Raw genomic sequence first — 23,961 nt, 5'->3', positions numbered from 1 at the left:
TCAATTATGTAACAACCCATTTTTAGCGGTGTTGAAAATAGTGGTTTTGGGACCATGACTACGATAAGTGAGTTATTATTTTATTATTTATTTAATTTTTATATGGTTAATTTAAGATAGTATTAAATTTTTGTTAAGGAATTTTGAAGTTTAAATGGTTAATTAGTTAAAAAGACTAAATTGTAAATGATGCCAAAGTTGATTTTAGTAGTTAAAAGGATCAAATGGACGTGAAATCTTATTAAAAGGAATTAGATGGTAATTATACCATAAAATATGTTGGTGGATAGTTATGGACAATGTTTAGTTGAAAATTTTAATTATTAATAAGGGTGAAATGGTAAATTAATAATTAAGCATAAAAATTAGTAAGATAAAATCATCATCTTCCTCATTTTAGCCTAGGTAAACCAAAACAACATTGAAATAGAAGGGGGAATCTTCGGTCAAGGCATATTTTCATGCATGGTAAGATATTAAGCCCTGTTTTAAATGATTTTTATGTTTTTGAACTCGTTTTAGCTTAATTTACTTAGCCCAAGGGTTAATTTGCAAAACTATTAAAGTTTGAGGGACTTGCCATAGTTGAGTTTGAATTTGTTTTAATGTTAGTTGATATATTATTAATTTTGGTTGGTAAACAAACTTATTTTGTTAAGTGGTTTTTGATGAATTTAGGGTTTAAGGACTTTTTATGAAAATAGTAAAAATTTATGGTAACATGATGAAATGATGGTTTAATTGGGATGGTATGGGTCCCTAAGAAATTCGGTTAGCATGTATGGAGGGTAAAAATAGTATTTTTACAAGTTTCGAGCTTAAAGACCAATTTGTGAACAAGTTAAAATATGAGGGGTAAATTTGTAATTTTATGATAATATGAATTATGGATTGAATTGAATGCTTGATGTTTATTGAAGTACTTAATTGAATTTAATTATCTATTTAGATCAAGATAAACAACAACCGGACTTAAATCGTAGAAAAGCTAAAGTTTTAGACTAGACTTCAACCCGATTATTGCAACCATAGTTGTCGAGGTAAGTTTGTATAAATTATAATATCGTTAATGATAATTTGATTGTTTATATGATATATTATGTTAGTATAAATCGACTTGGTTTTCTAAATATATCAATGCTTTGATTAAATGACGGATAAATGATCCCGTTTGAACCTTAAGAATTCTTAGGATACGAATGAAATGTCATTAAGGATTTCATGTTTTGGGTGCTGGTCTTGAATGTCCTACCGATGGTTAAGGTCCTACATTTGTTGCGGATTCTCCATAGCTCGTGTGAGCAGCATCGTGTAGCTAATATTTCGACCCACAACTCATGTGAGCAGGCCCAATTCACAGCTTGTGTGAGCACTATTGAAAAGGAAAGGTTACGGTTATATGAAAAGGCACACTATGTGTAAGTATTCCCGAGTATCCAATGTAATTCTAGATGGTTCAACGGGTAACTAAAGGTTTATGACAAGGTCTGTATACAATTAGATAATTATTCATAATCTTATGAAAAATAAACTTGATGAATGCAAATGAATTCAATGGAATTAAACGACTATGTGAAGGATGTCATATTCATGAAGATTCATTTGTGAAATGGTTGATTTCTTATATGTAATATACATGAACTTACTAATTTGTGAATGTCGTGATGTTTATAGGATTGTATTAAACATACGACTATGGTAATGATGCTATGCATATTTCATAAAATGAGTTTATGAAGAGTAAGTTATGTTTTAGTTTATACGAGGATGGTAATTATACTAAGCACTAGTTGCTTATGTAGTTATGTTCCTTTGTTTTGTAGATTATTGGAAGCTCGATCAGTTGGAAGCTTGTCTGAGATCTATCACACTATCCAACAATCACTTCGGTATTTTTATGTTATTTTGGCCAAGGTTATAAATGGCATGTATAGGGCTTTAGTGTAATGGTAGTTGTTGAATATGATAATGAACAGTTTGGTATGAATATGTATTTGGAGTACGTATTTTGTATGTTAGACTTATAATGCTTAGGCAAGTTTAAGTCTTTTGGTCACCATTAAGTATTTGAAAAATATGGTCCTTTTTATATTTTTGATGATATGTGAATGATTATAATTGATGTCATTAAGTAGTTAAATGGATTTTGTTTTGGTGCTTGAGATGTTGCATATGGTCTTGTTTTGATTGAAGTTGTTTTGGTTAAAATGTGGTGCCTTTGAATGACATATTGATTAGTTGAAATAGGTTGTTTGAATTAGTATGTTTATATGTGTTGACACCATTTTTTTTTGTGAAAACAAGGTCGACTTGGATTTTGAAAACAAAAACGAATATTGGAGTCGCCACCAATCTCTTTTTTTGATGAGGTGTGATCGGGTCACCTCGAAAAATGGTTGTTTTTAATAAACGGTTTAGATTTATTAAAACAACGCTTTGGGTCTGCGAAATTCAGAAAAACAGGTTCGGGAGTCGGTTACGTACGAGGAAGGATTAGCACCCTCGTAACTCCCAAAAATTGGTACCTAGTTGATTAATTAGTGTCTTAGTATCGAAGATTGAAAATTTTTAAGAGTTTTAAAAAATATGATCCTTAAAAAAAACTCGAATAACATGGATTGAAATTTAAGATTCTCTTGTTCCGAAGGAATATCACATTCAGCACGTTAGGACACGATACTTTAAACGATCGAAACCAAGATCACCTTATGGTTTCAAAAACCCATACTTTGAAATTTTAATAGGATATTTGGCTATTTGGTCGAACGAGAAATCGAAACCCAACACGTTAGGGCACGTTTTCTCTAATTTCCAAAAGCAAAATATTGCCTTATTTAGAAAAAATTTCCTTTTTTGCGTATTTGGATTAAAAAATTAATGTAAAATTTAAAACAATGTATGAATGAAATGGTACGTTGATGGATGACAACAATATGAAAATACGAATAAACAATTCATAACACGCATGATGGCAATAGTCGCAAGAATGTACATTACTTTAATACTATCCAATAATAAAAAACGAATGAAATAATATAACAACAATTGAAAGTAAGTAATAAAGATTTAAGATGAATAATACGAAATGCTCAAAATTAACAATGTAAAATTTAACATAAATAAAACATAAAATAGTTTGAAATAAACAATTTTAAACAATTTAAAATAAACATTACATGAAATAGTTTAAAAGAAATGACACGTAAAAATCTAAAATAAATAATATACATAAAACAGTTTAAGATAAAATAATAGAAAGCAATTGAAATAAATAATATATGAAACAATTTAAAATTGATAATATCAAAGCAGTTTAATATGAACAATATAAATAAAATGAAATAAATAAAATGTAATATGTTTAAAAAATAATAATAATGAATATAAAAATTCGAATAAAATAATAAATAACAAATTAAAGGATTAAAATAAAGCGGATTAGGGACTAAATTAAAACTAGGACGAAATTAAACGGATAACATTATAAAAAAATGAAAAAGTGAACTGAGGATTAAACTGAAAACGCGAGGAAGGAGAGAGGACCGAAAGGGAAATTATTCCCACTCTCAAAGCGCGCCACTTCATAAGGGACCAAATTGGAAATGGGCGAAAAATGGAAGGATTCGCTGTACAAATAGCCCAAATGTTGAAAACGCGCGGATCCCCTAGGAGCGGGTCGGGTCGCGCGCGGGCTGGCGTCAAAACGACGTTGTTTAGCGTCTGGGGGGGTTTAATCCAAAACGGTGTCGTTTTGGTAAGCTATTTAAACCCTAAATTTTACCAAAAATTCCATTATACCCATCATTTAAAAAAAATTCAAAAACCTTTCAACTCTCTCTTCCCTCTCTCCCTTTCCGGCTGGGGGTGCGGTCATCGGCCACCACGCCGGTCGTCGGCTGCCATCGATGGCGTCGCCATCCGCGATGCCGAGAAAACCAAAATGCCCCATTTTGCTCCTCTTTTCAGGTGTAGCCCAGATTTGGGGTTAAAATTACCCAAAAGACCCTCCAAGTTCTGTAAAACGAAGAGAAAAGAGAAGGACTTTTCGATTTCCGTCACCCCCGATAGAGAAACGCCCTCCGGCGATGCGGTCACGGGGCGGCTCCGGTAAGCCTCTACTTCTTTTTGTTTATTATTTAGTATAAAAGGAAAAAAAATAAAAGAGAAAAAAATCGAACAAGAAATTAAAAAAAATCACCTCTGAGATCTATTTTCTGTTTTTTTTATTAATCTTCGTAAAAAATTACAAAGGGTGAAATCTAGGCTTTTATAGTTGATCAATTTTAGTCCATTATTGCTCGCATGCTTCTATTCTCTACTGTTGCATTTAATTTTTGCAGGTGTCAGACAAGCGTGACGATGGCGTGCAGCGGCAGAAGCAGGTGTGAGGAGGCTGGCGGCTGGGGTCAAAAGACCTAGGTGCGGTAGTGGCAACAACAGCTAGGGTTTCCTGCTACAATTTTTTTTGATTTTGTTAGGCTTTGGGTTTGGGTTTAATTGGGCTTGGGGTTATTTTATTTGTAATGGACTGTGGATTTTTTTGGTTTACTTTGGGCTCCAGGCAAAATTTGGGCCCTACAATATGTGTTTGAAAGGTGTTTGGGGCTATTGAATGTATGCACAATTGGAGTAGATGATTAGGTAAATTTTGGCCTTGAAAGGGCTTGTTTGTAGGGTTAAGTTATAGAGCACACGGCCTGGAACATGGGCTGTCACATGGCTGTGTGACACACAGCTTGGCTACACGGCCCCTCACATGGCCGTGTGTCGCAAGTTAGAGAGTTACACGGTCTAGCACACGGCCTGCGACATGGCCATGTAACCTAACTCTGTGAGTTACACGGTTTAATACACGGGCTGGGACACAGCCGTGTGTCCCTTTGTTCGAGCATCACACGGTTTGAGCTATGTCACACGGCCTGACCACACAGTCGTGTGACCTCTATTTTAAAAAATTGCTACTTTTTCCCAAATTTTTTTATTTGTTTCAAATTAGTCTCAAATTGTTTCTAAATTATTTTTAGGGCCTCGAAAGGCCCAAATTAAAGCCCAAATGTATTTGTTTGATAGGTTTGTAATAAGTTTTAAGTAATTATTATTAAATGAATGTATTGTTCTAATTTATACGGTAATGCTCTATAACCCTAATTCAACGTCGGAGACAAGTTAGGTGTGTTACAAATTAAGGGTATAAATACAACTTCCAAAGCCTCTACAACAATCAGAGAGATTACAAAAGATCAAGAACTATCAAGAAAGACCAAGAACTCTTTTTACCAACCCTTTGTGCTTAAATTCTTCATCTTTTTCTTGTATACACTAGTGAGCCTTCATTTTATTTTATCAGCTCAAGTGTTTTTATTGTGTGAGTGCTTAATTAGCAAGCATCTTAATCTTATAAGGATTGCTTCTTTGTTTTCTCATTTGTTTACTTTTTTTAGAGGGTTTAAATCTTAAGAGAGTTATAAGATAAATTTAACTTTCAATATTTATTTATTTTGTCATTTTGAGTCATTTTGGACCTCAATTTTTAAAATTTAGTTAAATTGCTTATTTTTGATCGAGAAATTGACTAAATGTTAAAATTTTTACGATTTTGATGTGACCACTAATGTAGCAGTTCACGATAATTCATAAAAGTTCAAAATAAATAAATAAAAATATTTAAAAATCAACAAAATTTTAAAAGTTCACAATTTTTTTAAAAATTGTCTTTATTAGCAAATGAAGTATACATAAAATGCCACGTGAGTTGAATGTCAATGCCATTAAAACTTTAATGATTCAGTTAGTTTTTCCGTAAAAAGTAAACAATTTGATTAAATTTTAAAGGTTGAAGATCAAAATGACAAAAAAAAGAGTCCAATCATAAAATAAGTAAACGTTAGGAACTAAATTTATCTTTATGCCTTATTTTTAAAGTAATTAATATTTAATTGGAGTTTTATTTTAATAAAGCACAAGGGTACCTTTGATTCAAAGTAATTTCAGATTTTAGCACATAATCTTATATTCCCACATGATATAACATTTTTATATAGGAGAGATTTACTTATACTTTTATAAAAAGTTATGTGATCGATATGAAATAATCTTAAAGTGACACATATCATATAAACCAAATTTTAAAAATTTTTAAATTGACAAAAAAAGTTTAGGGTGAACTATACAGATAGTCACCTAACTATAAAAAATTCATTTGAAGCACCATAAAAAATTGTAATTTAAACACTTATGTTACATAATTTGATTATTTTAATTACTCGCGTTAAAACTACAAACGAAAATCTAAAAATTAAAATTAATATAATTAGGTGGAAAATCAAAATTTAAAATAGAATGCCATTTTAGGTTTTCGTTGGGGATTTATTAGAATGACCAAAGTGATTAAACTATGTAAGTGAGTGCGTAAATTGCAATTTTTTTTGGTGCCTAAAATAAGTTTTTTTTTAATTAGATGATTATAAGGAAAAAAAAATTATTTAAAAGAAAAAATAATAAGAGAATTATTTTGGATAACAATGGTGAGACTGTGACTGACCTACGAACAGCTTCCCTCACCTTTCTAATCTCTCACCCCTTTTCTCCGATTGAAATTTTGCAATGGCGATATCAACAATCTCTTCAACTCTGTTTCCTTCTTTAACAATCCCAAACACTTCTTCACCCAAGCCAAGGTTCACTATTTTATCTCATTCTTCACCACTCTCTTTCAACCCCTTGAAGCTCCCCAATTCTTCCCTCAAACATTCACAATCCACCACAAATATCTTTGCTGCTCCTGAAGCTTTGGAAGAGACACCTGAGGTTTGAAAATTTTCCCTTTTTTTTTTTGGAGAAATTTGGGATTTAGTTTAAAGGTTTAATTTGATAATGGGAATTGAAGAGAAAAAAAAAACATAGCCATTTCTCCTTTGGGTATGATGGGGTTGTGGTTTTAGAAGTGCATTTGGTTAATTCTTTGTTTGTTTGCTGAGAAATGTGAGGTTAAAAAAAGAACTTTTACCATTTCTGATTTGTTATTATTGCACTCAAATTTGAAACCCTGAACACCAAAAAGTGAGCTTAGTTGAATTTGGATAATTGAAAGAAAATATGGGAATTGAAAAGAAAATAGACTTTGGCCTTGATGGGGTTGAGTTTTTAGAAGTACATATGGATAATTCTTTGTTTGTTTGCTAAGAAATATGAGGAAAAGAAAGATGAACTTTTCCCATTTCTGTTTTGTTCATATGAGCCTATTTTGATTTTCTTTGGCACTCAAATTTGAAGTCCTGAACATCAAAAACTGAACTTAGTTGAATTTGGTTAATTGAAAAACGATATGGGAATTGAAAAAAAAAAAACAAGTCTTTGTTGTGTTGATGGGATTGAGTTTTTAGAAGTGCATTGGGATAAATTCTTTGTTTGTTTGCTATGAAAAGTGAGAAGAAAATGGACCTTACCATTATATAAATTCTTTGTTTGTTTGTTATGAAATGTGAGAAAAAAAGTGAGCTTAGTTCGACATTCAATATTCCTTTCTTATGATTTGTGTCTTGCAGGTTGGAGGCTCTGAGGTGCCTACTTCATCTGTTAGTGTAGAAGCAGACAAGGTATGTATTTGAAATAGTGAAACTTGTTTAAAATCGTGTTGCAGCTCAAATAAGTTCTATTTCCGGAGTTAACCTCACTGTAAAAGATATTAGATATAATATGATATATCCCCATCAATGATAATATAAGTGCTCTCCTTAATACTCCTTTGAAAATATAGGGTATGTCATTAAAACCATTGATAGAAGGAAATTTGTCGGCTATATTCTAATATGACTCTATGGATGCTACTAGAAGGTTAGGTGACAAAGTTTAAGGTTCTTTTTCTCCTTGTTGCAGTTTTGTAGCTTCTGTAAAAAGTTTAATATATGTCAAGTCATTATTAGTGGTTTTCCTGGTTTTTGTTAGTGCTCACGGACTGACCACAGTAGGCACTTTGCAAACGTTAAACTATAGAGTTTATTGCTGTTCTGTCTTTGCACTTATGGTGATAATCAAGTATGCTATTGATTATATTTGAGGTAATCTTAGCTTGATTGGCATCGAGATGGTCTGTAGAAGGCTTGCATAGAATTGTTTTCATTATCGAACTGTACGAGGAAGAATGAATCACGGAATACATTTTATTGCTCTCCTCACTTTGCACATATTGTGATGATAAAAGTATGCTATTGATTATATAATATGAGTTAATCTTGGCCCGATTGGCATCTAGTTGGTCCGCAGAGGGCTTGCCTAGAAATGTTTTTGTTGTGAAAAAGTACAGGGAAGAATAAATTGGGGGTCAGTGGTTGCATCTTTTTAAGGAATGATTAACTGTAGTTTATATGGGGCTTGCTGTTAGCCATGTGGTTCCACTGATGGTCGACAAACCGCACTAGATAATAGCATTATGTCTAAATAGATTATATTTTGATCTTGCTTTCCGGTGGTTATATCGGAAATTCTTATTCGTGTTTCTTTCCACAGGTGGCACCTAAGCAGAAGATCAGAATTAAACTCAGGTCATACTGGGTCCCTTTAATCGAGGACTCTTGCAAGCAGATTTTGGATGCCGCACGGACTACCAATGCCAAGACGATGGGACCAGTGCCATTACCGACCAAGAAGAGGATCTATTGCGTCCTGAAATCCCCACACGTGCACAAAGACGCAAGGTTCCACTTCGAGATTCGAACACACCAACGCCTAATCGATATTCTATACCCGACGGCGCAAACGATCGATTCGTTGATGCAGCTTGACCTTCCTGCCGGGGTTGATGTGGAAGTGAAGCTATGAAGAAGCAACACTGTAGGTAAGGTAAATTTTGTGTAAGTTGCTAAAGATGTCCCTTAAAACTTTGTGCTTTGTTTCATTCCTTGTATTATTGTTATCATTTTTGTAGCACTTATCATAATTTGATTGTTTTGCAACTTGAAGAACTTCAAGAAATGCAAATATTGAAAAGTACTGAATTTGCTAATTTGCATAAAGATGAAAGTTCTTTTTGAACTTTGCTTTGTTATTTCGAGAAATTAAATTGAGTTTTTCAATCATTTTAAATATTTTTAAGAAATTAATTAATAATAATTTTAAAAAAATTGTAAAAGTTCAGATTTAGAGTGGAGTATTTAACTAAACTTTAAAATGTTCTAATTAAGTCCACAAGTATCAATATTGAAACGATCAAGTCTTTCTATTTCTATTAGCCTAGTCATCAATTAAGGTATTAAATGCTAGTTTGAATCTAGTGTCGAGTATTTTTAGTTACGAGGATAAAATTATAAATGCATATGTACTTATATGAACAACTTGAATCCGACATATTAAAAGAACAGATATTGTCATTATAGGACTAGTTAAAAAAAAACTGATTAGACCCAAATAGTTTATACAGGAGGCACATACGTGATTGCAATTTGATTCATGCTTTTTTAGACATGATCAATGCAAATATTTAAGTTGGCATTTCACACCTAAGTGAAGTTTATGAAAAGACTTGTTGATACAATATTAATACTTTGAAGAGTTAATTAGAATGTTTAGAAAATTGGAACCAATTTAAAAATTAAGCCTTTGTTTAGGTATGTTGGGAGGACAAGTATCATCAGGCCCTTATATTAGGAGTTAAATTGTATTTTGTTCTCTCTACTCGAAAAATGAACAAATTAGTTTATGTACATGAACTTAAAGAGTAAATTTATTTATTTTTGTTGAAAATTTCATCCATTTGAACTATTAAAAATTGGTGTAGTTGATGAAATAAACAAACAGTAACATGTGACATGTACCTCATCCCGATGTATAAGAATCAATTTACCATTTTTTAAAGTAAAGAGAGCAAAATGCCATCTAGCTCTTAATACATGAGTCTCCATGATACTTTTACTGCATATTCAATAGAATTAAGATATATGTATATATATACACATACATAACTCCTATACAATGGCATCTTAGGCCAATATATGGATAAACAAGAAACGCAGCACGGAGCTTCATTTCACCTATGTCGTCACCTTGTCCTTCACCTTCCTCTCCATGTTGTCTGTATGGGAACTACTGGAAACAGATAAGATTTGCAGAACGGAGCTTTTTGACTAGCGATGGCTAAAATCAACTCAATTCGAACAAAATTCGATCAATTTTTTCAATGATATAATATTTATTTATTCGAACAAAATTCGATCAAGTTAGTAGGGAAGGTTCAAAGGAAAAACAGGTTTTATGGTATAAGCAAACATTAGCTTGTTGTTTCGTTGTTTCAGTTTCTAATGTTGTCTTGTGTTTGTTAAGTTAGTGAGTCTTATTGATTATGCATTGAAAACACTTGCTTGGGGTGCAACATGTGCTTACATGCATTGTCATTTCTCCAATCCTGGTTTTTGATAGAAAGTGGACTGAATTAGATGATGAAAATTTCCGAGTGTTAATAATTAGTAATGCTTTATGTTGCTAGAAATATTCCTATATGTGTTCCGTACTTGTATCATGAAGATATAACTTTCAAAGATATTCTAAATTTAAAGAGAAACATAGAAAAATATAATCTTATTCGTGTTAAATGCATATCTATATTTAATATTCGCATCCAAATCCGAATAAATTTAGAATGTCTAAACGTGGGTGAGAGAGTCTTATACATTGAAAAACTTGTAATGAGCAAAATGATAAATTTTGTAATAATTTACTAAAATGTTAAAATTTATGAGATAAATTTAATTAAATGATTTGAAATTAATTTAAAATATAACATAGTATTTTTAAATCGTATAACATGTTCAATCAATTTATCATAATTTAAAACCTCAAACAATTAAATTTAACCTCAACATTTATATCCTATTCAAGTTAAATGCAGTAGTTCTGAGTTTTTTTAATTACAATATGTTGGGTGAAAATGTTATGTTATGTTATGTTTTAAATTAATACACTATATATTCAGAGGAGATCTATTCTTTTTAGAGAAGGCTTCTAAGTGTTCGAACCTCTCAATAAGTCGGTATTGTCCTTAAATCAAGTTAGAGTTTTGTTTCTCGACTTTGCAAAGAATTGAAGTCGACAATGAGGTTCATATATAGAATGAGAGCACCTTGTTGAATCATACAGTTGATCAAGTAAGTAGTATATGTGTCCTTAAATGCCATATAAGGGGCAAGGGTTCAAACCGTGCAACGTTCACATCCCCTTCGTAGGATTTCACCGTGCAATATCTTTTTAGATTTTATAAATATTTTTCTGAAAATTTTATATATTTACTTCTATTTTTTATATTTTTAATGTGTATATACATTTAATAGAAGAAAATTTTTTATTTCCTACTTTCCTTCCTTGACTAAAAATATCTATCCAAAACAAAGCAAAGGATAATTATTTTCTTTACTTCTCTTTCCTTTCCCTCGTTACTTCAATCTACAGGTACAAAAATTGTGATATAGCCAAACTTTGTAAATAAACTCTCGAGTTTAGTGGTTTTATCTTTTATTAAGGTTTAAATGTAAAATCGACCTTTAAATTATAAAATTTTTTCCACTTAGATATTTAAAGGTTTTTTTTAAAAAATACCTTTAAATTATAATACATTATTAGCTAAATGCCATACATTTTTTTAATAAATGAGATAAAAAATTGATAATTTAAATACTATTTTTGAGAAAAATAAATAAATATTTAACTATAAAAACAGTATAATTTAATGAGAAATTTTATTATTAACACTTAAAATTGCATATTGATGAATGAACATCTTGGCATGAACGAGAATGGATTTTAGAATTTGTTCATATTGTGTGATGATGCCTTGAGAGTTGAGACATATTGGTTAGAAATAGGAAAGCGATATGTTTTGGCATGTTGCTGTGCATTTTGAATAGGTTTAAAGATGGGTTAAGTGTATACTTTTGTCATAATAGGAAATTTGGTCTTGTAGCTTGTATAATAAGGTACCTATTGGAACACACGGGCTAACACATGGCTGTGTATTCTTTATAATTTGGGAGGGTCTAGGTTGACACGGCTTTAGTTTATTACACAGTCTGGTCACATGCCCGTGTGGTACTGTAGATATGGTCATTTGATTTTCACAAGATCTCAGTCTCTCACACGGTCATGTGACCCCTTTTTTGCATGTTTGCCTTTATCTTTTGAAAAGATTACAATTTAATCTTTATTTGTTCTCAGGTCAACTCTAGAGCTTATGTAAGCTCATATAAGACTCGGGAAAAGTTTCAAATGGCATTACATGATTGAAATGATTAAAGTTAATGAATGGTTTGATTCGAATTAGTATGTAATATGATGTGACAAAATGCAACTTAATTGAATAAATATTAATATTTATAGATGATGATGGATAAAAAAAATTAAATTGCCTACGAATGGTCATGGTAAGTTAGTATGTGCGTATATTGAAGATCGGAACTTATATGAATATAAGCATGTTATATTGTATTGGACAGTGTTAGAATGTAAAATTTGATAATGAGATTTAACATGAGTTGCAATTGTGAGAGATTATGCATAGCAAATTATGATCCGGAAGGTTGGTATGAAATTGAGACGAATTAAACTCGATTTGAAATATAGTATGCTACAATGTTATATTCTTTAACTAGTTTATGGAACTTATTTTAATGAACTTAAGCGGAATAAATGATGTTCTTGGTAGTATGCTTTGCATAGGTGTAATTATTGAGGGTTTTCATTAACTTATTTGTGTTGATATTGAATTTGTAGAAATACCACTGAGTTGATTACTCAGCGTACGATTTGTTTTCCGTGCGCAGGTTATGATATATTAAAGATCTTGAATTTCGATTTCAGCATCCAGAGAAAATCTCGAACTCAGTAATGTTGATGTATTTACGTTTTTGAATAGTTTGGCATGTACCTATCTAATTAAGTCACTATTAGTATATCTTTATGTTTATATGAACTTGAGTATCAAATTAGTATTTATTGAATTTAATTAATAGTGTTATTATATGCTCATAAGTAAGTTATTTGAAATGTGATGTGTATTCGTATCTAAATTAATTGTAGTTGTCCTGACAACAAATGTGACACACTGTAGCTCGAACCTGACGATTGGGTCAAGCATGGGGTGTTACACAAATAGTACAAAAACTCGAATTACATTTTAATATTTACTTTATAATTTGACTAAAAAATAATTAATAACTAACCTAACACCAAACACTATAAAATACGTACTAGTTAGTATTAAGGGTTTTTTTACCTAGATAATACAAAAAAAATTAATTATGAAAATGGGGTATGTTGTAGATTATTTACGAGAATGATATACAGTAAAATTAGGTGCCTCCAGGAAATTTCCAAACGGACAATTTCAGCGAAACCTTTCAATTTCTTATTTTACTATGTTCAACTCTATGTATTCCTCTATTCGTAGAGTACAATGAATGTACAGAAATGGCTATAGCGAGTTTCATTATTCAGATAATGACTACTCTAGGAGGAATGTTTTTATGCGGTGCTAACGATTTAATAACTATCTTTGTAGCTCCAGAATGTTTCAGTTTATGCTCTTACCTATTATCTGGATATACCAAGAAAGATGTATGGTCTAATGAGGCTACTACGAAATATTTACTCAGGGGTGGGGCAAGCTCTTCTATTCTGGTTCATGGTTTCTCTTGGCTATATGGTTCATCCGAGGGAGAGATCGAGCTTCAAGAAATAGTAAATGATCTTATCAATACACAAATGTATAACTCCCCAGAAATTTCAATTGTGCTTATATTCATCGCTGTAGGAATTGGGTTCACCTAGAAAAAATAATAATTTTTAAAAAATAAATTAAAAACAACATTTTAATCTAAAAAAGGGTGACCTAAATGTTAGTCCATTTATTTTAATTCATCGTAATTTGATCTTTGTATGTTTTCAAATTTAAAAGTCAGTCAAATTATTTAACAATAAATTGTTGTGTTGATGATTTTATTAATTCTTTGTATATGAAATTGATAAACGGGTTGATCTTATAGTATGTAATTTGATGATCAAGTTTAATGGTATTAAATAATTTTGACTAACTTTTAAATTGAAAACATATTAAGATCAAATTATAATAAATTAAAATATAAGGACTAATTTTCAATTTCCATAAAATAAAGGTATGAAATTTAAAATTATACTACAACCACCCCAAATTAAAAAAAAAGTTAGCACATATGGTGTCACCCTTTTTAGATTAAAATTTTATTTTTGAAATATTTATTTTATTTAAATATGATTTTTATAGGTAATATCACCTTACACGTTAAGGACATTTACTTTTATTGTAAAAATTATATTATTCTCATAAATAATTTATAAAATGCCATATAATTAAATTTTTTTTTATTAAAGACAATTTACCAGTGTAAGCCATTTTTTAATTCATGTGTTTACCCCTTGGAAAATAAGTGTCTGACTACAGAATCCCAAGTTTTGCATTGCATATGGTGTGCTGAGTTGCTGACAACCATGTGTTGGTGCTTTTTTTTGTTTTAAATTTTTTTTTTTGAATTATAAGAAGAGGGTAATACCTTAACAGCAAAATGATTAACATGATTTAAACTCGGATCATACTTGCAGCTATAAATATCATGTCATTAGACCAACACACAAGGTTCAATCTTTTCTGTTATATGATCACCCTAAACCAAATAATACAAATAATATATAATGTGAATACAAGTCAGCAACATAAACAATTTGATAAAAATATTTTCAATACATTTCATGTCATATCCGAATCAATATTTATCACTTAAAGTCATCTCTACACCACAAATGAATCTTAATGGCACAATATTAATAATTTGAGAATCCAATACTCATATAAGTTATAGGGATGAATTTAAAATTTGAGCAATAATTTAGAAATGTTAGTTGAAATTAAGTCCTTCGTCCCTCGCTCTTGCTAATTTAGTATTTTGTTATTTGTGAAAAACTGACTAAAGTAAAAAAAGACTTTGATGATTAATGCTATATTTTATGTTTTCAGAGTCAAAAATCACGTCCTCCCCCGAATGCCCCTCCAACTTCCTTTTTGTATGTCTTTTCTGAGTTTCAGTGCGTTTCCCTTCTGCTCTCTCCGCTTCCAGTCTTGCCCTCCACGCATTTCTCTTCTCCAAGTATTTTTCTTGGTCTTTCTTTTTTAGTCTCATTTATATATAAACACAAAGCCAGAAGCCTTCAAACCACTTCAAACTTTTTGCTTCACAATCATCTTTACTAATGAGTTCAGCTACTAGTTTTGATTTTCTACTAAAACCCATTTTTCTTCATGGGTTTTCTGCTTCATTACATTTAGTTTTGTTGCTTTTATTGTTAATCTTGTGGGTGGTGAGCAGGGTTAAAAAAGTTAGTAGGGAAGGTTCAAAGGAAAGACAGGTTTTATGGTATAAGCAAACATTAGCTTGTTGTTTTGTTGTTTCAGTTTCTAATGTTGTCTTGTGTTTGTTAAGTTATTTTTATTGGTATACGAATGGTTGGTCAGAGGATAAGTTAATGAGTCTTATTGATTATGCATTGAAAGCACTTGCTTGGGGTGCATGTGCAACATGTGTTTACAAGCATTGTCAATTCTCCAATCCTGGTGAACAAAAGAGGTTCCCTGTTGTGTTGAGAATTTGGTGGGGTTTTTACTTTTCAATTTCATGTTATTGTCTTGTTATAGACATTGTTCTCTTCAAAAAACATGTTTCTTTCCCAAGCCAGTATTTAGTATCTGATGTCTTGTCTGTTGTTACTGGCTTGTTTCTATGTATTGTTGGGTTCTTTTTAAGAAATGAGGGTGAAGATACCCTCCTTGAGGAACCCCTTTTAAATGGAGATTCTAGAGTTAGTAATGGTGTAGAGTTGAGTAAGGAAAACGGGGGTGATACTGTAACCCCATATTCAGATGCTGGTATTTTCAGCATTCTTACATTTTCTTGGATGGGGCCTCTCATTGCTGCTGGCAATAAGAAACCATTAGACCTTGAGGATGTCCCTCAGCTAGATAGCCATGATAGTGTTATTGGGGCTTTTCCAAAATTTAAAAACAGGCTTGAATCAGCTGATAGTGAGGGGAATGTTGTTACCTCACTTAAGCTGGTGAAGGCACTGTTCTTTTCAGCTTGGAAAGATATTCTTTGGACAGCTTTGTTTGCATTTACGTACACGGTGGCTTCATATGTTGGCCCATTCCTCATCGACACTTTCGTTCAGTATCTGAATGGGCAAAGGGAATTTAAGGCTGAGGGGTATCTTCTAGTTGCTGCTTTCTTTGTTGCCAAGCTAGTGGAGTGCTTGTCTGAGAGGCGCTGGTTCTTTAAGTTGCAACAAGTTGGACTTAGGCAGAGGGCTGTATTGGTAGCAATGATATATAACAAGGGGTTAACCCTTTCATGCCAGTCGAAGCAGAGCCATACCAGTGGGGAGATCATCAATTTCATGACTGTTGATGCAGAAAGGGTGGGTGACTTTAGTTGGTACATGCATGATCCATGGATGGTAGTTTTGCAAGTTGCTTTGGCCTTGTTGATCTTGTATAAGACCCTGGGGCTAGCATCCATTGTCACTTTCATTGCTACTGTACTTGTTATGTTGGCAAATATACCTTTGGGGAAAATGCTGCAGAAGTTTCAGGATAAGTTAATGGAATCAAAAGATACAAGGATGAAGGCAACATCAGAAATTTTGAGGAATATGAGGATTCTTAAACTGCAGGGGTGGGAAATGAAGTTCCTCTCCAAGATTGTCGGGCTCAGGAGTGTCGAGGAAGGATGGTTAAAACGATTTGTTTATACAAATGCCATGACTGCTTTCGTTTTCTGCGTTGCACCATCCTTTGTGTCTGCAGCCACTTTTGGTGCTTGTAGGTTCCTAGGAGTCCCACTTGAGTCAGGGAAGATCCTATCTGCAGTCGCAACATTCAGGATTCTTCAGGAGCCAATCTACAACCTTCCTGACACAATCTCAATGATAGCTCAAACAAAGGTGTCACTTGATCGAATTGCTGCCTTCCTCCGGCTTGATGACTTGCAGCCAGGTGCCATAGAGAAGCTACCCAGTGGTAGTTCCGATACAGCGATTGAGATTGCTGATGGGAACTTCTCTTGGGATATGTCATCCCCTACTGCAACACTAAAAGATATAAACTTGAAAGTTTCCCATGGCATGAGTGTTGCTGTTTGTGGTACGGTCGGCTCTGGCAAGTCAAGTTTACTTTCCTGTCTTTTGGGAGAGTTCCCAAAGATATCAGGAACTCTTAAGTTGTGTGGTACAACAGCCTATGTTGCTCAGTCACCTTGGATACAAAGTGGCAAGATTGTAGACAACATATTGTTCGGTAAGGAAATGGACAGAGACAAGTATGACGAAGTGCTTGAAGCTTGTACCCTCAAGAAGGATCTTGAAATTCTCTCTTTCGGTGATCAGACTGTTATAGGCGAGAGGGGAATCAATCTGAGTGGTGGACAAAAGCAAAGAATACAGATTGCTCGTGCTCTATACCAAGATGCCGATATCTATCTGTTTGATGATCCTTTCAGCGCAGTGGATGCTCACACCGGATCTCATTTATTTAAGGTAATGTCTTCCTATGATCATATGGCATGCATTTTAAGAGTTCCTATAGTTAATTTAGTTGAAATAGTTATTTATGAGCTCTGAGTATCTTGTTTAATCTTTTGAATGGCAGGAGGTTTTACTAAAGAATTTGAGATCAAAAACAGTGATTTATGTCACTCATCAAGTTGAGTTTTTACCAGCTGCTGACTTAATTTTGGTGAGCTATTATTTACATTATTTTCAGTGATTTTCATCATATGTCTTAGATTCAAGAAATAATTTATTAACTGGATTCAACTTGTATTTACATATCTGCTAGGTGATGAAAGATGGGAGGATTGTTCAAGCTGGAAAGTATAATGGTATTCTCAATTCAGGTACTGATTTTATGGAACTTGTGGGTGCACATAAGAAAGCTTTGTCGGCCCTTGATACTGTTGAAGCAAGTTCGGTTTCGGAACGAACTACCAGTGAAGGAGAATGTGATATAGGTACTACTAATGGGAAAGTGCAGAAAGAAGAAAACCAAGGTAACGAAAGCGGTAAAGTAGATGATGTCGGACCAAAAGTACAGCTTGTTCAAGAAGAAGAACGAGAGAAAGGACAAGTCGGGTTTTCGGTCTACTGGAAGTACATCACAACAGCATATGGAGGAGCTCTTGTGCCTTTAATATTGCTTGCTCAGATTCTCTTTGAGATTTTTCAAATAGGCAGCAACTATTGGATGGCTTGGGGATCACCGATGTCAGCAGACATAAAGCCTCCTGTTGGGAGCTTTACACTAATCATGGTCTATTTGGCTTTGGCCATTGCAAGTGCCATTTGTGTCTTTGCCAGATCCATGCTTCTTGGTACAGCTGGATACAAAACAGCCACTCTTCTCTTTAAAAAGATGCATCTTTGCATTTTCCGCGCTCCTATGTCTTTCTTCGATTCTACACCGAGTGGAAGAATCCTCAACAGAGTAAGCATCTAATGTTTTTCCTGTATGGATACAAAAGATTCAATTTATCTTCTTGTTTGTTGGCCTTTTTCCCCTAGTTTGTATAGTATTGTAAACTTTTTTGCTGCCTCTTATAGGCTTCTACAGATCAAAGTGCAGTAGATATGGACATTGCGCACCAAGTCGCCACATTTGCTTTCTCAGTTATCCAGCTACTTGGAATCATTGCAGTCATGTCTCAAGTTGCTTGGCAGATCTTTATCATTTTTATTCCAGTGATTGCTACCTGCATTTGGTATCAGGTAACTCTTGCCGAATTGTGGCTATGCAATGCATGAAATTATGAACTTATTACAATGCAGCAACATATCGAAAATCTCTAATTTTCTACTTTGTAAAACTCATTTAATCATTGCCTTATTGCTGAACAAAGGAATGCTCATAAACTTGTAATCTCGCAGCAATATTACATATCTTCTGCACGAGAACTTTCGCGGCTGGTTGGGGTATGCCAAGCTCCAGTAATACAGAATTTTGCTGAAACAATTTTAGGAGCAACAACTATAAGGAGCTTTGATCAAGAAAAAAGGTTCCAAGACACAAACATGGCACTGACGGACTCGTATTCTCGTCCAAAATTTTATGCTGCTGGTGCAATGGAATGGCTGTGCTTCCGCCTGGACTTATTGTCTTCTGTTACTTTTGCCTTCTCTTTATTCATTTTAATCTCTTTACCGGAGGGAGTTATTGATCCTGGTAAGTAAATGCAGATTCATATTGATACCTTTGTTGACTACTAGATAACAAATGTTCTAGGAGAATGATTTGATGCGTTTTTCGTTCGTTTAGCTATTGCCGGGTTAGCTGTGACATATGGACTCAATCTAAATATATTGCAAGCTTGGGTGGTATGGACTATGTGCAATATGGAGAATAAAATTATATCTGTTGAGAGAATACTTCAATACTGTAGTATTCCTAGTGAGCCCGCCCTTGTGGTGGAAACGAATCGCCCAGACCATTGTTGGCCGTACCACGGAGAAGTTCATATTCGTGATCTGCAGGTAAGGCAGTGTTGTGGCGTTCTATGATTCTGTTTCCAATGCATTGGCCGTATTAAATAAACGATGATGGTCTCGATGTAGGTACGATATGCTCCGCACATGCCACTTGTGTTGCGAGGCCTGACCTGCACATTTCCTGGAGGGTTGAAAACTGGTATCGTAGGGAGAACAGGCAGTGGTAAATCAACTCTCATACAAACACTTTTCCGGATCGTTGAACCTGCAGCAGGGCAGATCTTAATCGATGGTGTAAACATCTCATCGATCGGGTTGCATGATTTGCGTTCACGACTCAGCATCATCCCTCAAGAGCCTACCATGTTCGAAGGGACTATACGAAGCAACTTGGACCCTCTTGAAGAATACACAGATGAACAGATTTGGGAGGTAGGTTCATTTTAGTAAAACACTGTCTTTTATGATCTGTAATCCAAGTCTAACATCCATCATTATTGTGTTTTAAAGGCATTGGATAAATGCCAACTCGGGGATAGAGTTCGAAACAAGGCCGGCCGGCTCGATTCTTCAGGTTCGATCCTTCTGTCTTAAAACACAAATGAGTTTGTCTTCTTTTGCATAAGTTATACTTTGTATGATTATTGTTGTGCAGTTAGTGAGAATGGAGAGAATTGGAGCATGGGGCAAAGGCAGTTGGTGTGCCTTGGGCGTGTACTATTGAAGAAAAGTAAGATCTTAGTGCTCGATGAAGCGACCGCATCGGTGGATACAGCCACCGACAACCTAATACAGACGACGTTAAGGGAGCACTTCTCCGATTGTACGGTCATAACAATCGCTCACCGAATAACTTCGGTTCTGGATAGCGACATGGTTCTGCTTCTAAGTCATGGTTAGTAGTACAGTAAGCTATGCTCATTAAGATGGATTCTTTGAAGTTCATTTCATTTGAATAGAAAAAAAACACATTTGTTTTTGCAGGACTTATAGAAGAATATGATAGTCCATCAAGTTTGCTGGAAAACAAGTCTTCATCATTTGCACAGCTTGTCGAAGAGTACACTGTGAGATCAAATTCTAGTTTTTGATAGAAACTGGATTGAGTTAGATGATGAAAATTCCGGAGTGTTAATAATTAGTAATGTTTTATGTTGCTAGAAATATTCGTATCTGTGTTCCATACTTATATCAAACACGTGTATGAAGATATAACTTTCAAAAATATTCTAAATTTAAAGAGAAACTTATAAAAAAAAGTAACATTATTCGTGTTAAATGCATATGTATACTTGATATTCACATCCAAATCCGAATAAATTTAAAATGTCTAGCTTTAATGTTCAATAAATTCAAATGATAATCATTTTCTTTACTTTTCTTTCCTTTCCCTTCTTTACTCTAATCTAAACATAAAGTTAGTTAGTATGATAGATAAAAGATTGTGATATAGTAAAACTTTGTACATAAATTCTTGAGTTTAGTGGTTTTATCTTTTATTAAGATTTAAATGTAAACTGACCTTTAAATTATAATACTTTTTTCACTTAAATATTTGAAGTTTTTTGTCAAAAGTGATACCTAAACTATTAATTTCGTCTCATTTTACTCTCAAAACACAATACTAATCAATAAGAACATGACATGTAGTACATTCTTATCTAAACGTCATACATTTTTTTAAAAATAAATGAGATAAAAATTGATAATTTAAATAATATTTTGAGAAAAATAAATAAATATTTAACTAAAAAATAGTACAATTGAATGACACTTAAAATTGCGTCTATCATGTTATCACTTATTTGTGATTTCTAATTGGAGTATCAAATCACATAAAATTGTATATCACTTATATCTAATTGAATATTTATTTAATTCAATCACACGAATTATTTAAAATTTTTAGGCAATTTGACTTGACTCAATTAAATATTTATCTTTTATTTTTGACCGTAGTACGAGTTTGATATGAACCCTAATATGTGAAGCTGGAAGATGGGTTTTGTTTACATGATATGTATCCTTCTAGTGGAGTGATTAAGAAGATGAGCACAATAATACGATCAATAAAGTAGATGACGACACATTATTTAAAATGAAGTTAAATGGATTTAGTTTTATTAATTTTAGATAATATATTATCACATCATTGTTTCAAATATTAAGACTTGATTAAAACTTCAATTTCCAATGCATTATAATTCTTTTATATATTATTATATGTAAATTTTGATTTTGTTGGTGTGAAATTTTAAATTTAATATTTATAGGTTAAATTTATGTAATTTAATAATCATCCTATTTAATAATACATGGACTAAATTAATCTATTAATAGAAGGTAAAATTTGATTAAGTCCCTATAATGGAGGGTGCTTTTGGCATAGCGGGCCCCCAACGGGAGGCCCACACAACCGGCTATTAGCTCAGTGGTAGAGCGCGCCCCTGATAATTAATGCATCATTGTGCCTGGGCTGTAAGGGCTCTCAGCCACATGGATAGTTCAATGTGCTCATCAGCGCCTGACCCTGAGACGTGGATCATCCAAGGCACATTAGCATGGCGTACTTCTCCTATTTGAACTGGGGTTTGAAACCAAACTTCTCCTCAGGAGGATAGATGGGGCGATTCAAGTGAGATCCAATGTAGATCCAACTTTCTATTCACTCATGGGATTTAGGCGGTCCCGGGGACCATTTAAGTGCATTCACCTTTTTTTTTCCCTCTATTTGAGCTCTAAAACTTGAATCAAATGAAAGTTTTTATACGTTAATCAAATGCTTAAAGATATATATATTTAAAAATCAGCTTAATAACATTATCACGTTGAACTAATTAACAACATTATAAAAGATTATCAAATCCGGAATTATTCACAACCTTGACCTATTATTATATGATTAATTGATCTCCAACTTGAAGTTTAATATGTGTCAATCCTCCTGCAGGACATCTCTGGAACAGGAAGTGAGACATCATGCAACAACATTAGACTGGGCCATGTCTGAAATACTGAAAAACTCTCATGTAATGAAAATGGCAAAGTAACTAAAGCAAGGATCCATGTACTGAAATAGTGAAAGAAACCTTGAGGCTACACCCACCTGTTCCTTTGAACATGAGACAAAACATTGAGAACTGTGTGATCAATGGCTATGGCATCCCTTTCAAAGACCAAGGTCCTTGTTGCTGGGGAAAAGGTGAAGTTATTACGTGCATATATTGAAGATTCGATCATATGTTGTATTGGAAAATATTAGAATATAAAATTTGATAATGAGATCTAACATGAGTTGCAATTGCGAGAGGTTATGCATAGTAAATTATGATCCAAAAGGTTGGTATGAAATTGGGACGAATTAATCAACTCGATTTGGAATATAGTATGCTACAATGTTATATTCTTGAACTAGTTTATGGAACTTATTTTAATGAGCTTAAGCGGAATAAATGATGTTCTTGGTAGTATGCTTTGCATAGGTGTAATTATTGAGTGTTTTCATTAACTTATTTGTGTTGATACTAAATTTGTAGAAATACTGTTAAGTTGATTACTCAGCGTACGATTTGTTTTCCGTGCGCAAGTTAAAATATATTAAAGATCCTAAATTTCGGTTTCAGTATCCAGAGAACATCCTAAACTCAACAATGTTGATGTATTTACGTTTTTGAATAGTTTGGCATGTACCTATCTAGTTAAGTCATTGCTAGTATATCTTTATATTTATATGAACTTGAGTATCAAATTAGTATTTATTGAATTTAATAAATAGTGTTATTATATGCTCATAAGTAAGTTATTTGAAATGTGATGTGTATTCGTATCTAAATTAATTGTAGTTTTCCTGACAACGAATGTGACACATTGTAGCTCAGACTCGACAATCGGGTCGGGTATGAAATGTTACACAAAGAGTACAAAAACTTGAATTGTATTTTAATATTTACTTTATAATTTGACTAAAAAATAATTAATAATTAACCTAACATGAAGCACTATAAAATACATACTAGTTAGTATTAAGGGTTTTTCACCGGGTAATACAAAAATAATAATTACAAAATGGGGCATATTGTAGATTATTTATGAGAATGATGTACAATAAAATTAGGTGCCTCCTAGCACCACCTATAAAAAATAAAAATTTAATAAAATAAATAAAATAATAAATTAAAAACAATTTTTAATCTAAAAATGGTGACCTAAATGTTAGTCCATTTTAATTCATCGTAATTTGATCTATGTTTTCAAATTTAAAATTTAGTTAAATTATTTAATAATAAATTATTGAGTTGATTTTATTAATTCATTGTATATGGATTTAATAAACAGTTGGTCTTGTAGTAAGTAATTTGATGATCAAGTATAATGGTAGTAAATAATTTTGCCTAACTTTTAAATTGAAAACATAGTAAG

General features: G+C 32.8%; 2 protein-coding genes across 2 annotated transcripts; both read left to right on the top strand.

Moving 5' to 3' along the window:
• The first annotated feature begins 6,500 nt into the window (after positions 1–6,500).
• On the top strand, positions 6,501–9,030 carry LOC105761164 (30S ribosomal protein S10, chloroplastic). Its single transcript, XM_012578891.2, has 3 exons — positions 6,501–6,807; positions 7,545–7,595; positions 8,506–9,030. The coding sequence occupies exons 1-3, from the start codon at positions 6,604–6,606 to the stop codon at positions 8,815–8,817; spliced, it is 567 nt and encodes a 188-aa protein (XP_012434345.1). The 5' UTR covers positions 6,501–6,603; the 3' UTR covers positions 8,818–9,030.
• A 6,207-nt stretch (positions 9,031–15,237) lies between these two features.
• On the top strand, positions 15,238–20,733 carry LOC105761163 (ABC transporter C family member 3). The gene is made up of 10 exons (XM_012578890.2): positions 15,238–17,598; positions 17,711–17,797; positions 17,900–18,544; positions 18,661–18,825; positions 18,985–19,279; positions 19,373–19,587; positions 19,669–19,974; positions 20,053–20,116; positions 20,198–20,437; positions 20,527–20,733. The coding sequence occupies exons 1-10, from the start codon at positions 15,262–15,264 to the stop codon at positions 20,631–20,633; spliced, it is 4,461 nt and encodes a 1,486-aa protein (XP_012434344.2). The 5' UTR covers positions 15,238–15,261; the 3' UTR covers positions 20,634–20,733.
• The last annotated feature ends 3,228 nt before the right edge of the window (positions 20,734–23,961 follow it).

The sequence above is a fragment of the Gossypium raimondii genome, chromosome 11 (assembly GCF_025698545.1).
Source record: "Gossypium raimondii isolate GPD5lz chromosome 11, ASM2569854v1, whole genome shotgun sequence".
Classification (NCBI taxonomy): Eukaryota; Viridiplantae; Streptophyta; class Magnoliopsida; order Malvales; family Malvaceae; genus Gossypium; species Gossypium raimondii.
Note: the sequence above shows the minus strand (reverse complement) of the source record. Positions and strands in the feature narration are given on the sequence as shown.